The sequence below is a fragment of the Lolium rigidum genome, chromosome 7 (assembly GCF_022539505.1).
Source record: "Lolium rigidum isolate FL_2022 chromosome 7, APGP_CSIRO_Lrig_0.1, whole genome shotgun sequence".
In the NCBI taxonomy this organism is placed as follows: domain Eukaryota; kingdom Viridiplantae; phylum Streptophyta; class Magnoliopsida; order Poales; family Poaceae; genus Lolium; species Lolium rigidum.
In genome coordinates, this window is record NC_061514.1 from 28,553,409 (window position 1) to 28,566,461 (window position 13,053).

Here is a 13,053-nt window from a genome sequence, read left to right on the forward strand (position 1 = left end):
TAGATGTACGATGCGAGATTTATATAGTTATTACGTGATATTCATTGAATTTTTTTAGAAGGAGCCGAGCACGCCATCATTTTCATCAAGGATTTCATCAGCGGAAAGGAAAAAACTTCGGGTTAACCAAGATAGACATCAACATTTTTAAGAAGAGAAGGCGCGAGTAAATCCTCGGGTAAAAGAAGAATTTTGAGCCTATGATCAGTTGCAAGAACCTGAACATATACCCGGGGCCACTCCCACGGGGTGCGCCCCGATGGAACAAAAGTTTGATAACTTCGAGCCTATGATCGGTTGCAAGAAACCGAACATAGTCTCGGGGGCTACTCTAATCTGCAGCGCAGATCACACTCCCGACGAAAATGGCAACATCAGACAAACAAGAACCTGGCAACTTCAGCAGTCAATCCACTTCGACCACGCGCACACGCCTCGTCCAGGCCTAGCCTTGTCCGTTCATCTTATTTTGTTGGACTGTTTGTCGACTCGGTCGCCTCCATCGATCGGCATTGCTCGTAGGTATGACGTGCTCCATCGACCCAACCCCCCCCCCCGTTCGAATCGAATCTTCCCTCATAACTCAATCTGTAATCTCATCCATGATTTAATATCTAACTTAGGATTCAAATTTGTAAGGTTATAATTTCATGTAAATTTCCTAACCATTATAGGAGTTACAATGCCAAAACAATTGTTCGATGGTACGGAGAAGAAGAAAAAGAAAGCGAGAGAATCAGTTTATTAAATCGCAAAGAGGTGCTTTAAATAATGTTGATCTTGATACTTTCCTTAGTGATTTTGCATATAGGAATGCACGAATAAGATATTCGTCAAGCACTGAAAAATCATTGTCAATGAAGTCAATGTAATTTGGTTTTATATTTGAGGTAATCAACCTAATACAAAATACTTCTATATTTTGCTACCTTTTTTATTCTTTCTACGGCAATATGATATTGCTTAAGGGCTATATATTCTTTTCAAGTTAAAGTAGACACGTATATATTTACATATTTAATTATGCATACATATATATTAGCATTAAGGGATCTTTTTGTCGACTTCGCGCAAGTGCCCCGAAAAATACAGAGCTGACCCTGATTGAAGGCTACACAACGTGACAAACATGTGGACATGAGTATAGTGAATAGTCCTCACAGCCTTACATTTGCTATTTTTGTGTTGACCAGAATATAATTCACGTTATTTTGTATGATTGTAGTGCACATCATTTAATGAATCCAAGATTTTTGTGAAACATTGCAATACCAATTTAGAAATTTCCAGAAAAACTAGGCACATATAGCCCGAGCTCTAAAACAGATGTATTTTGTCGCACTTTTATTCGCAACGTGCATAGTTTTGACTAATTATTTTGACTAAGCTACTAATAATCACCAGAAGACTAATAAAAATCAGAAAGCTGATTAGGAAAGGAAAAAAAAGACTTGCCAAAGGAGGCAACTGCCACAAAGGGAGGATAATGTGTCATTGACGAGCATACGAATAAACTCACAAATCTCACGCTATTTTTTTATTCAGTAGAAAAGATAACACTTTCGCGCTCAAACTTTATATGATTGATTAATTTACAAGCACATGAATGTTGTTGCATAAATGACAAGACTATTAAACACTTACTCTTTTAGTGTAAGTTTGCTAGGTCTATATGATCAGCCGTCCAAACAGGGTCTATCTTATACCCATCACGTAGTGTTGCCAATACATTTGGTAATTGGCTCAATGGTGTGGCTGTTAGGTTTCAGCGTCTTATTAGGATGGGAGCGTTTGCCGTTATTTGGTCGTCGTGACTATGTAGAAATGACAAGATTTTCAATAATATTTCTTCCTCTCTTTTGCAGGTCATACACATCTACGCTTCGCTCATGGGTATCTCTTCAGTGGGTGGAGCATCGAGACCTCTTTACGGAGGTGTCTTCATAGTTGGAGGATACAGTGAGGGATATTTTTTCCAACATGGGTGGCAGCGTGATCTTCGACTGGATCCACCTAGCTAGTTGTTTTATTTCTCGAGAACTTTGAACTTCGGATATTTGTTGTTGGGAATCATTGGTGTTTTTGTAATAGATATTTGTACGGCTGTGTGCATCCTATCTATGCAGAGGTCGGATCTATTGCTTAAAGTAATAAAGTACATATTTTTGAAAAAAATGAATGTTTTTACACATCAACCATGAAAAGCTAGTTAGTAGTTTTCCTTCTTCTCGGAACAAAGCATATATAAGTCAATACTTCCCACGTTACTCCTTGCCGTTTAAACAAAATGTTACATCCTCCTTTTGGCTAATGAGTGGTGCTAAGAGAACGTGGCAATGGGACTCAGCAGCTTCTGAAACACTTCGCACCCACTGGCACCTAGCTCCTTGAAGGCCGTCAGGAGGCTCGGTACCATGTTCGCTAGCGCAAGCTTTAATCCAGCCGAGCACGGCCGCTCCTTACCAGCTTCGGCGGCATTGTCGTCTTCCATGTGCTTAAGACATCCTTGTAGGTACGCCTCACATGTCCCGAGCACAAACCTCCCCCGACGGACAAAGTGATCCTTGACAAATCCCTCAAATCCTTGAGGCGGCCGGCGCAACAGGTATAACATGGTCCGGAGGGTGAGAAGATATGCGTTCTCACGGTAGGGAAGTGCGTTGCGGCGGCCTGCTGGTGTACCTACTTGACTCTCATAGCCGGCTTCATTGTAGTATGGTTCGTCGTTTAGGATGAGACCCTGGATTGAGACGAGGACTTGGAGGAGACTTGATGTCTCCGGGGACCACACCTCCGTGCCCTCGCCATCGAACGTGTCAAGCAGGCTGAGGCACACCGTGCCAGACTCGTAGAGGTTGGGATTCAGGCGAAGACCGAAGGAGTGGTAGTACACCTGCGGTGGCACCGCCGGGTAGGATGGCGGCAGGTGGAGGTCGAAAAAGAAAAGACCGTCCTCATAGGGTGTTCCGCTCGCCCCGACCATCACCGCCCGGAGCAGGTCCATGCGGTCCTCAAACGCTCGCACATAGATGGTGTCTGCACATGAAGAACTCGTAATTTCACTGGGACATGCACAATAACCATGAAAAATATTTCCGAGAGGTACCTGGTAAATGATTCTTTAGAATTTTCCATTCCTTTTGTACTACCTTGACCCAACTTTTTCCACGACTACCGCCCTGTATGGTGTTAAATAAACATAATGTTGGTTCCGAAAGAATATTTTTGGCAGCCTATTGAGCTCATAGATCAACTCAAGTGAAAAATATATCATAATTAAAGCATATTGGACTCTGTGCAGTGATCGAATGTTTGCGTTCTGAGATGATGTGGATAATGATATTCTTTTCTAAATATTTAGCTGGCCATATTATCCTTGTATTGTAACGTTAGTTTTCTAGACGGAAAATTAATACCTCATCAGCGGTTTCAAGGTAATGGTGATCCAGAGGGCTCTGCAATACATCGAAACGTGAGAAACAGAAATATTGACCATCACCGGTAGCATCCGCAGCATTGTTTTCCTCTTCCGATGATTTTGTAGACTCTCCGACATTGTCCTCGGCGGCTGTGGGTGACTCTGAGCTTGGAAACCATAACGGAAGCCAGATCTTCAGGAAGCGCTTACCCGGGGCAAAGAGTTCGCCGGCCAATCGGAGGAAATACCTGATGAAAGAAGTCAAACGGTATGTACTTGTTGCTGCACTGTCACTTCCAGCATGGCCATCCTCTGGGTTCACTGAATCATTGTCCTAGAATCAAATGACCCCACTAATTAATTCGTACTGAGGGTACATATATTATGCTGATAGATACTAACAAAACTTTTTGGTGCCAAGCGTGTGTGCTTGGTAGAAGTGCGTAGAGGTAGTACAATACTGGATGAATAGATACCGTGTTGGCGACAGCTGGTTCTTCATCGTCATCGGTGCTGCTATCCTCATCTGTTTCATCGTCATCGGTGCTGCTATCCTCATCTGTTTCGTTAAATCTTGCCATGTAGTCCTCCTGGTGGGGGACGGCGATCTCATGGGGAAGCACCTGCAGCACACCCAATCAAGTCACCAACAGCTAGTGAGCTGAGGACAGAGTGTACTTAATGAGTTGTTGGTCTTGTAAAAGAAACCCATAACAGAAGATACAATCAGAGCGTCCCAGACCTACTACTGGAGCCCGATATATCCAGGATATAAGAGATTATATGTAGAGTTTCGTTATAGTTTGAAAAGACGACATATATATGTTTTTTCCGAAATGGAGAAATAGCCCATGCATCTGCATCGATTGATGCATGAGGCCTATATATATGTGAACATGTGATCTATATATATCCGCAAAATAGTAACAAATTGAACACATATGCATGGACGGATATGTGGGGTGCATCCATTGTAGATACACATAATTAGTGTATTTTCTGTAGCAAAAATATTATCATATCTCTTCATGTATTATTACATGTCATTTGTCATTTATATGTAGCTGTGCAGAGAATTCAAGGATATTTTCACACTCACCATGTGTTTTCGAAAAATCTGTAAGCTCCAAGGAACCCAGGATAATTTTATGATATCCAAGACTATATAAGCGTATAATAGACGTACCGTTGAGATGCTACCATCACCCCACTTGACTTGAACGTGGCCATCAGGATGGTCAATAACATGCCCCACCCAAGAAAGGTCGGCGGGGGAAACATTCTTCTTCATCTCGCTCCATGATGATGGAAGGAGGCGAACAACAATACATCCCAGGTTAGGACTGTCACCAGATTCCCGTTCCAAACTGTACGTGCTCACGGTATCATTGCACTCGACCTCCCTAGCCTCGTTAGGGCATGCCGCCACCTTGAACCATGACACATTCACTGTTTGGTCCTTGCAGCAGACAGTTCTGACGATGCCGGCGCGCCTTGCCGGTTTGGTAACATCTGAAGCAATGTCATCATCGTTGATGGTACTAGCGGTTGCGCCGTCAAGAGATGCAGCATTGTCAAGCACATGATCACCGGGGAGGAATTCGTGGTCGTTCGTGATGTTGAAAGGGGCTATGGACTCAGATGGTATGCCGCTTTGCCGTGTGCCGTCCTGCCACAACACGTCGACATAAGTTTGGGTCTTGGCGACGGCCATGTGCAACTCCATGTGCCCCCCTTGAAGATGGCATTTTCCAGAAGGAAGCTCAGGTACTTCTTCATCTGTATTGTGTGCTTCATGATGATCATCGGTCATGTCCTCGTCGCCCGAGCATGCCTTCTCCGTCAGTTGACGATCATGCGCGGAATCTGAACCACCATGCTTCAAACTGGGGTCGGTAAAGAAACAGTGGTCAGCTGGCCCCCATCCCATATTGTTGTAAGCCACCCAGAAGAAGGTCAAGTCGTGAGGGTTTTGGTAAGCCGGAGGAGCTAATGCCTCGAGGAGCAGCGGGTCAGTGCCGCAGTGCCTGGACGCGATCCAGTGGACAAGGACGCCCGACATCTCCACCTTGACGACGGTGGCTACGGCTACATCACGATCGGTGTTCCACTGTCCACGAAGCCAGGTGGCGTCCTTGAAAACGCTACTACAACAGCTGCGGACGCGCTGCCCCGGGCAGAAAAAGCTGTTCTTCTGAAGAAGAAAAACGCCGTGGGCGGTCAGTAGTTCTAGCATCCTGGACTTGGACTCCGCGTCGGCGACCGTGCAGAGGGCGCCGTCCTCGAACGACATGTCGGCGTCGACGCGCACCTCGGAGACCTGGCCGAGCCACGGGCCGGACACGACTAGGTCGCCGAGGCCGAGCGCCCTGGCACGCCGCAGGCGCGAGGCCGGCACGCCGCAGACGGCCTCCGCCACCTCACCGCGCTCGTCGAGCCTGACCAGGTCGAGCAGGGTGGTGGCGCCGGTGACGACGCCGATCTGGCCGCCGGGGTCGGACGCCGACGCGACCACGTCGGCGATGTTGAGGTAGCTCCTGTCGATGACTGTGAGGTCGCTGGCCTTCTTGGTGACGAGGGAGTTGTCGAAGCAGATAATCTGGAACGTTCGGACGTCGTCCTCCGCGGTGGCCTCGGCCTCAAGGCCCTCAACTGCGCCGCAGTCGTGGAGTCCAGGCCCGAATCTCACGAGGTCGTGCTGGTGGATGTCCATCTTCAGCTTCTCTTCTGAGATCGATCGATGATCTTCGTTGACTACGGAATTATAGATTCGTTGTTGCTGAACAAGATGGATCGATCGATCACTCGCCAAACGCCGGCACGCGCGCGCGGCCCAAGTCTACGGCGTATATAGACCCTGTTTGGCTATACGATGATGTTAATTTGTAGGCGCGACCCTGACCAGCACAACTGAACAAATTAAGATGAGGCAAAAAAATTCCATCAAAGCTTCGACGAGTTCTGGCTGGACTCTAATCGACGGCGTGTTATGAGAGAAGTCCACATTACAAAATTTGTCTCAAAGTTCTGTATGGATTCTAATCATCTCTATTTTGGTTCACTTTTCACCCTCAAACACTAAGAACCGACTATAATCACCCTTCTCTCCAGTTTTATCTTGTTTTCATTGCCACCCCATCGAGTTTTCTTAATCTCAGAACATCTATACCACTATATAGTACACGAGTTTTTGAATTTGGATTTACCACCCAGTTCTATAGCCTTCCGACCTTTGGTGTAATCCGGGCCGTTTATTTGCAGCTTGAAGCTGTTATCTGCCGTTTATCAGGAAAAAAAACCCACTGGATCAAACGGCTGTAAATGCTCGGATTCGCCTCATTTCATACCCGCGCTCGGGCGGTCGATTGTGTAAACTTCCCTAACAAACTAAAGTGATATTATGGGACTGAGATAGCCTCACTAGCTTGTGTTCGTATGACCACTGTTAGATGTATATATCTGTATATTGTAGTTTCCCTATATGTTAGGAGGCTTCCTGCATATTTGCACCTGTACATGTACTATATATTGTGGTCTTTGGCCCCCTGGTAATACAACAAGCATATTGCCCTAACATGGTATCAGAGCCAAAGTTGGTCCTCCTCCTCTTCTAGTCCGTACGGACGTTTTTCTTGAAACTTGTTCCCGGCCGCCGTCCGCCGCCGCTGGCTCCTTCCCGGCCGCCGCTGGCCCTCCTCCCCCGCCCCCGGCCGGCTCCTCCTCCTTCCCGTCCGCCTCTCCTTCCCGACCGCCGTCCCCCACCTTCCCCGTCGCTGGCCGCCGCCCCCGTCGCCGGCCGCCTCCGTCGCCGGCCGCATGCCCCCGTGCGCCGCCCGGCCGTCTCCCTGCCGCCCGCCCGTAGCTCGCCGCTGGCCACCTGCTCCGCAGCCGATCCCCCACCGCCACCTGCCCACTTCTCTCCCGGCCGGTCGTCCCCCGCCGCCGGCTGTTGCCCTTGTTTTTCGTCGCGCCGAGTCTCGGGTTGCTTCGATCTGATCTGAAAAAAATCTCTGAGCTATGTATTCCTCTTCGGGCTATGTTGCGATTCCTCGCTGCCCGATGATCTTTGATGCGTGAATTATCCTGATTTCGCTGCATTCATGCGCATCCACATGCGCGGTCTTCGTCTTTGGGGTGTGCTTTCTAGCGAGGTCTCCCGTCCGCCGCGCCCGTTGCTCCTACGGTGCCCGTTGCACCGCCGGCCGTTGCCCTTGCCCCTGATGCTACTCAGGCGGATAAGGATGCAGCCAAGAGTGCTGATGATACTGCTCTGGCTGATTATGACCGGAAGGTCCAAGCCCACTCTACTGTCATTGCGACTTACCGGCTAGATCTTACTGACTACACTCAGTGGATTGATGAGGATGCTCGTGCTGCTGCTGTTCTCACCTCCAGTGTTCTGCCTCAGTATGCTGCTGAGTTCAAGGGTCTTCCCACTGCTGCTGCTCAGTGGGTTTTTCTTCGTCAGCGCTATCAGCCGCCTGGGGATGCTCTTTACCTGTCTGTGGTCCGCCAGGAGCATGCCCTTCAGCAGGGTGATTCTACTATTGATGAGTTCTACACTCAGAGTGCTGCTATTTGACGTCAGCTTGATTCTCTTCATACAGCTGTGTGTGTCACTTGTTCCTGCTGTCTGACTGTGCGCGCGGATCTGGACTTTCAGCGCGTTTTTGAGTTCTTGTCGCGGCTCCGTAAGGAGTTTGAGCCGCGCCGTGGACAGCTGCTTGCCCGTGGTCGTGTTCCGCTCTCTGAGGTACTGGCTGAGCTTCGTGCGGAGGAGACTCGTCTTCGTGGTGCTGGTCTTCTTGAGGTTCCCTCTGTACTTTCTGCTCGTGGCCCTCCTGTGTTGTCTGCTCGTGGACCTCCTACGCCGCCGGCTTCGTTGCGGTCTCCAGCACCGCTGATACTCTCTACTCCTCCAGTCCAGGGCCAGAGTCAGCCTCAGTAGCCTCGTGGTACAACATCACCTCCCTGCACCTACTGTGGCAGGTCTGGCCACACTACCTCTAGCTGCTGGCAGAGGGATCCCAGCTCTCCTCAGCGGCACTATACTCGTCGGCAGGGTGGTTCTTCAAGATCGTCTGCTGTTGCGCTATCTGATCAGGATATTATCCGTGGTCTTCGCGGTCTACTCGCTGCTACAGGCTCTTCCTCGATGGGTACTGCTGGTTCTGTGCCTGGCTCTTCTAGCACCGCGCGACCACCACCTTCTACACAGTCAGGTACGTCATCCCGTGGTATCTGGATTCTGGAGCTTCTTTTCATATGACTTCTGCGTCTTCTATTCTCTTCGCTCTTCGTTCTCTTGTTTCTCATGTCCGTGTTATCACGATTGATGGTACCTCTCTTCATGTTTCCAGTCGAGGCACCCTTTCTACTTCTTCTTTCTCTGTTCCTGATGTTTCTCATGTTCCTAGTCTTAAGATGAACTTGTTTTCTGCTAGTCAGCTTACTGATTCTGGTTGTCGTGTCATCCTTGACGCCGATTCTTGTGCTGTTCAGGACCGCCGTACACGGGCCCTGGTTGGAGTTGGCCCTCGCAGCCTTGAGTCCTCGGGGCTCTGGGAGTTAGACTGGCTTCGTGTTCCTCCTGCTGACATTTCATCTGCCAGTTCTCCTGTGGTTGCTGCTTCTGTCACTGGATCTTTTCAGCAGTGGCATCATCGGCTGGGTCACCTCCGTGGCTCCCGTTTATCGTCATTAGTTCGTAGTGGTCTTCTGGGGTCTGTCTCAGGAGACGTGTCTTTGCATTCGTGTCAGGGTTGTAGGTTAGACAAATAGATTCAGCTTCCCTATCCTACTAGTGCGTCTGTATCTCAGTGACCTTTTGATTTATTTCATTGAGGTTTGGGGTCCGGCTCCCTTTCCTTCGAAAGGGGGTCATCGATACTATATTTTGTTTATTGATGATTTTTCGCGGTACACCTGGTTGTTTCTTATGCACTGTCGCAGTGAGGTGCTCTCTATTTATCAGCGTTTTGCAGCCATGGTTCGTACTCAGTATTCCACGCCTATTCGTGTGTTTCGTGCTGATTCTGCAGGAGAGTATATCTCCCAGCACCTGCGTGGTGTTCTTGCTGAGCAGGGCACCCTTGCTCAGTTCTCGTGTCCCGGCGCCCATGCTCAAAATGGTGTCGCCGAGCGTAAGCATCTTCATACTCTTGAGACTACCCGTGCTATGATGATTGCTTCCTCTCTTCCGCCGCATTTCTGGGCTGAGGCTGTCGCTACGGCGACTTACCTCATTAACATTTAGCCTTCTGCTACCCTTCAAGGTGGCATTCCTCTCGAGCGTCTTTCTGGTCGTTCTCCCAATTACTCGACTCCTCGTTTATTTGGTTGCGTTTGCTATGTCCTTCTCCCTCCTCGCGAATGCACCAAGCTGACCGCTCAGTCTGTTGAGTGTGTTTTTCTCGGATACAGTGATGAGCATAAGGGCTATCGCTGTTGGGACTTTGTTGGTCGTCGGATGCACATCTCTCGTGACGTCACGTTTGATGAGACGCGTCCCTTCTATCCTCGCCCCACCTCGGGTACTTATCCGGTGGATGATGTCTCTTTTCTTCTTTTTCCGGATGCACCCCCTGATGTCCCTTCTCCTCCTCCTCCTAGTTCTGATGCGCCTCCTTCGGCTTCGGCGCCATCCTCTCCTCCGTCTAGTTTCCCTAGTACTCCCCGTTCTCCGGCTTCGGATCCTTCCGATGCTGTCCCTTCTTCCTCTTCTTCGAATGAGTTGTCTTCTGCCGATGAGATCCCTCCTTCACGGCCTGTTCGTCAGCGTCGTGCTCCAGCCCGTTACTCTCCTAGTCAGTATGGTCTCTTTGTCCTTTCTGAGCCGACTTCTTATCGGGATGCCGAGTGTCATCCTGAATGGCAGCTTGCCATGGCTGAGGAGATCGCTGCGCTTGAGCGCACTGGCACCTGGGATCTTGTTTCTCCTCCTTCTGGTGTTCGTCCTATCACGTGTAAGTGGGTCTATAAAATTAAGACCCGCTCTGATGGATCTCTTGAGCGCTATAAAGCGTGTCTTATGGCCCGTGGCTTTCAGCAGGAGCACGGCCGTGACTATGATGAGACTTTTGCCCCTGTGGCTCATATGACCACTATGCGTACTCTTCTTGTTGTTGCTTCTGTTCGACGTTGGTCTGTGTCCCACCTTGATGTTTAGAACGCTTTTCTTAATGGCGAGTTGAGTGAGGAGGTTTATATGCAGCCTCCTCCTGGGTATTTTGTTCCCGATGGGATGGTTTGTCGTCTTCGACGTTCTCTCTATGGTCTGAAATAGGCCCCTCGTGCCTGGTTTGAGCATTTCGCCTCTGTGGTGACCGTTGCTGGTTTCTCTCCTAGTTTTCATGATCCAGCACTTTTCGTTCACACTTCTTCTCGTGGACGCACTCTTCTTCTTCTTCTCTATGTTGATGATATGATCATTACTGGTGATGATCCTGAGTATATTTCCTTTGTTAAGGCCCGTCTTCAAGATCAGTTTCTTATGACTGATTTTGGTCCTCTTCGCTATTTTCTTGGCATTGAAGTTTCTTCCACTTCTGATGGCTTTTCTATCTCTCAGGGAAAGTATATTCAGGATCTTCTTGCCCGTGCTGCTCTTGGGGATGAGCGCACGGTTGATACTCCTATGGAGCTTAATGTTAAGCTTCGTCCTACTGATGGTGATCCTCTTTCTGATCCCACTCGTTATCGCCATCTTGTTGGGAGTCTTGTTTATCTTGCTGTCACTCGTCCTGATATTTCTTATCCTATTCATATTCTGAGTCAGTTTGTCTCAGCTCCTACCACTGTTCACTACAGTCATCTCCTCCGTGTTCTTCGTTACCTTCGTGGCACGATCACTCGTCGCCTTTTGTTTCCTCGTTCCTGCTCGCTCCAGCTCCAGTGCTACTCGGATGCTACGTGGGCGAGTGATCCTACAGATCGTCGTTCACTTTCTGCTTACTGTGTGTTTCTTGGTGGTTCGCTTGTTGCTTGGAAGACGAAGAAACAGGTCGCGGTTTCCCGTTCGAGTGTTGAGGCTGAGTTGCAGGCTATGGCTTTGTTGATTGCTGAGGTGACCTAGTTACGGTGGTTGCTTACAGATTTTGGGGTCTCTGTTACGACACCCATTCCACTTTTGTCTGACAGTACATGTGCTATCAGTATTGCACGTGATCCGGTCAAGCATGAGCTGACCAATCATATTGGTGTTGATGCTTTTTATACACGTGCTCAGGTGCAGGATGAGATTGTTGCGGTTCATTATGTGTCTTCAGATTTGCAGTTGGCGGATTTTGCTTTACGAAGGCACAGACTCGAGCGCAGCATGATTTCTTACTCTCCAAACTCAGTGTTGTGGATCCACCATGAGTTTGCGGGGAGGGGGGGTGTTAGATGTATATATCTGTATATTGTAGTTTCCCATATGTTAGGGGGCTTCCTGCATATTTTTTTCGATAAAGGGAATATATTAATATCAAAAGATACCAATTACACCCGGCCTCTGCAACAACGCCCCACCCTAATGGCAGTCCGGATGCACACAGCCAAAAAAAGAGAAAAGAAAACTAAGAAATAAAAGTCCCGCTACAGCCTTCTAGACCTAGCAACAACAATACAACCACCACCGTGACAACACCTGAAGTACAGACTCTCCAAAAGCGTCGCCTCCAAGAAGGAAACAGTGCACCAGCGCCGTCATCGCCCGACCAAAGGTCTTAGGATTTCTCCCTGAAGATAGTCTCCACTCTCAAAACAATGCCTCCAACAAGAACATTGCCAGCACAACCAGTTAAGGCCAGACCTTGGGTTTCACCCTGAGAGGTAAGACTCCGGACTTCCCCTGTACGTGCTGCCGCCCCCACATGCATACCACTGCTGTAAGCCCGGAACGCCAAGCAGATCCCTCAGTATCACGTTGACTCGAACCTCCTTTAGTCAGTCAACCAATCCGGCCTTCATGATATTCCTTCTTCTGACTTCACCATGGACCAAAAAGTCACCAGATGTCAACACAGAATATAGCTTCCTGCATATACATGTACTATATATTGTGGCCTTTGGCCCCTGGTAATACAACAAGCATATTGCGTTAACAACCACAACATTGGATAAGGATGCCAACGAGTGGAACTTTATGTTGAGTAGGCTCGGCTCCCAAGCTCGAGTTGCAAGCTTTGGTTCACGATCATCTCCAAAATGCTCGATGAAACAAAAAAAAGTGTATGTTTCATTTATTAGAAATAGCCATAATCGGATGAAAATTTGAGCTTGCATCTAGGAGAGACACATAAATTTTATTTGGCTCGAGCTCAGCACGATCATGTGCGAAATAGTCCATCCAATTGAGTTTTGCTGAAAACAGCGAGCATGAGACAAAGACTATGTTGAGCAAACTCCAAACGGTCATCATATTCAAATATTTTGATACCCCATATTATTGTCGAAGTGAATATGCTCCAAGAACTGTCCTGTCCAACCACCTATGCATTGCATCTCTCTATATTAATTTGCTCATCCTTTCTCTGGTGGTGCGGACACATTAAGATAACTCGCCCACTATATGTAAAAAGGGCTTTGAAATAATTGTCACAAAAGAGTATCGACTTCAAGTGTTTGCAATACTTATTTTGAACAGAGAAATA

The 13,053-nt window shown here is 48.2% G+C and overlaps 1 protein-coding gene across 1 annotated transcript; it reads right to left on the minus strand.

Annotated features, from left to right (window-relative positions):
- Positions 1-2,320: 2,320 nt before the first annotated feature.
- Positions 2,321-6,131, minus strand: LOC124671080 (probable ubiquitin-conjugating enzyme E2 23). Its single transcript, XM_047207514.1, has 6 exons — positions 4,605-6,131; positions 3,895-4,041; positions 3,667-3,752; positions 3,417-3,585; positions 3,107-3,179; positions 2,321-3,036 (listed from the first exon to the last, which is right to left on the minus strand). Exons 1-6 carry the CDS (start codon positions 6,129-6,131, stop codon positions 2,321-2,323), a joined length of 2,718 nt encoding a protein of 905 aa, XP_047063470.1.
- Between the last annotated feature and the right edge of the window lie 6,922 nt (positions 6,132-13,053).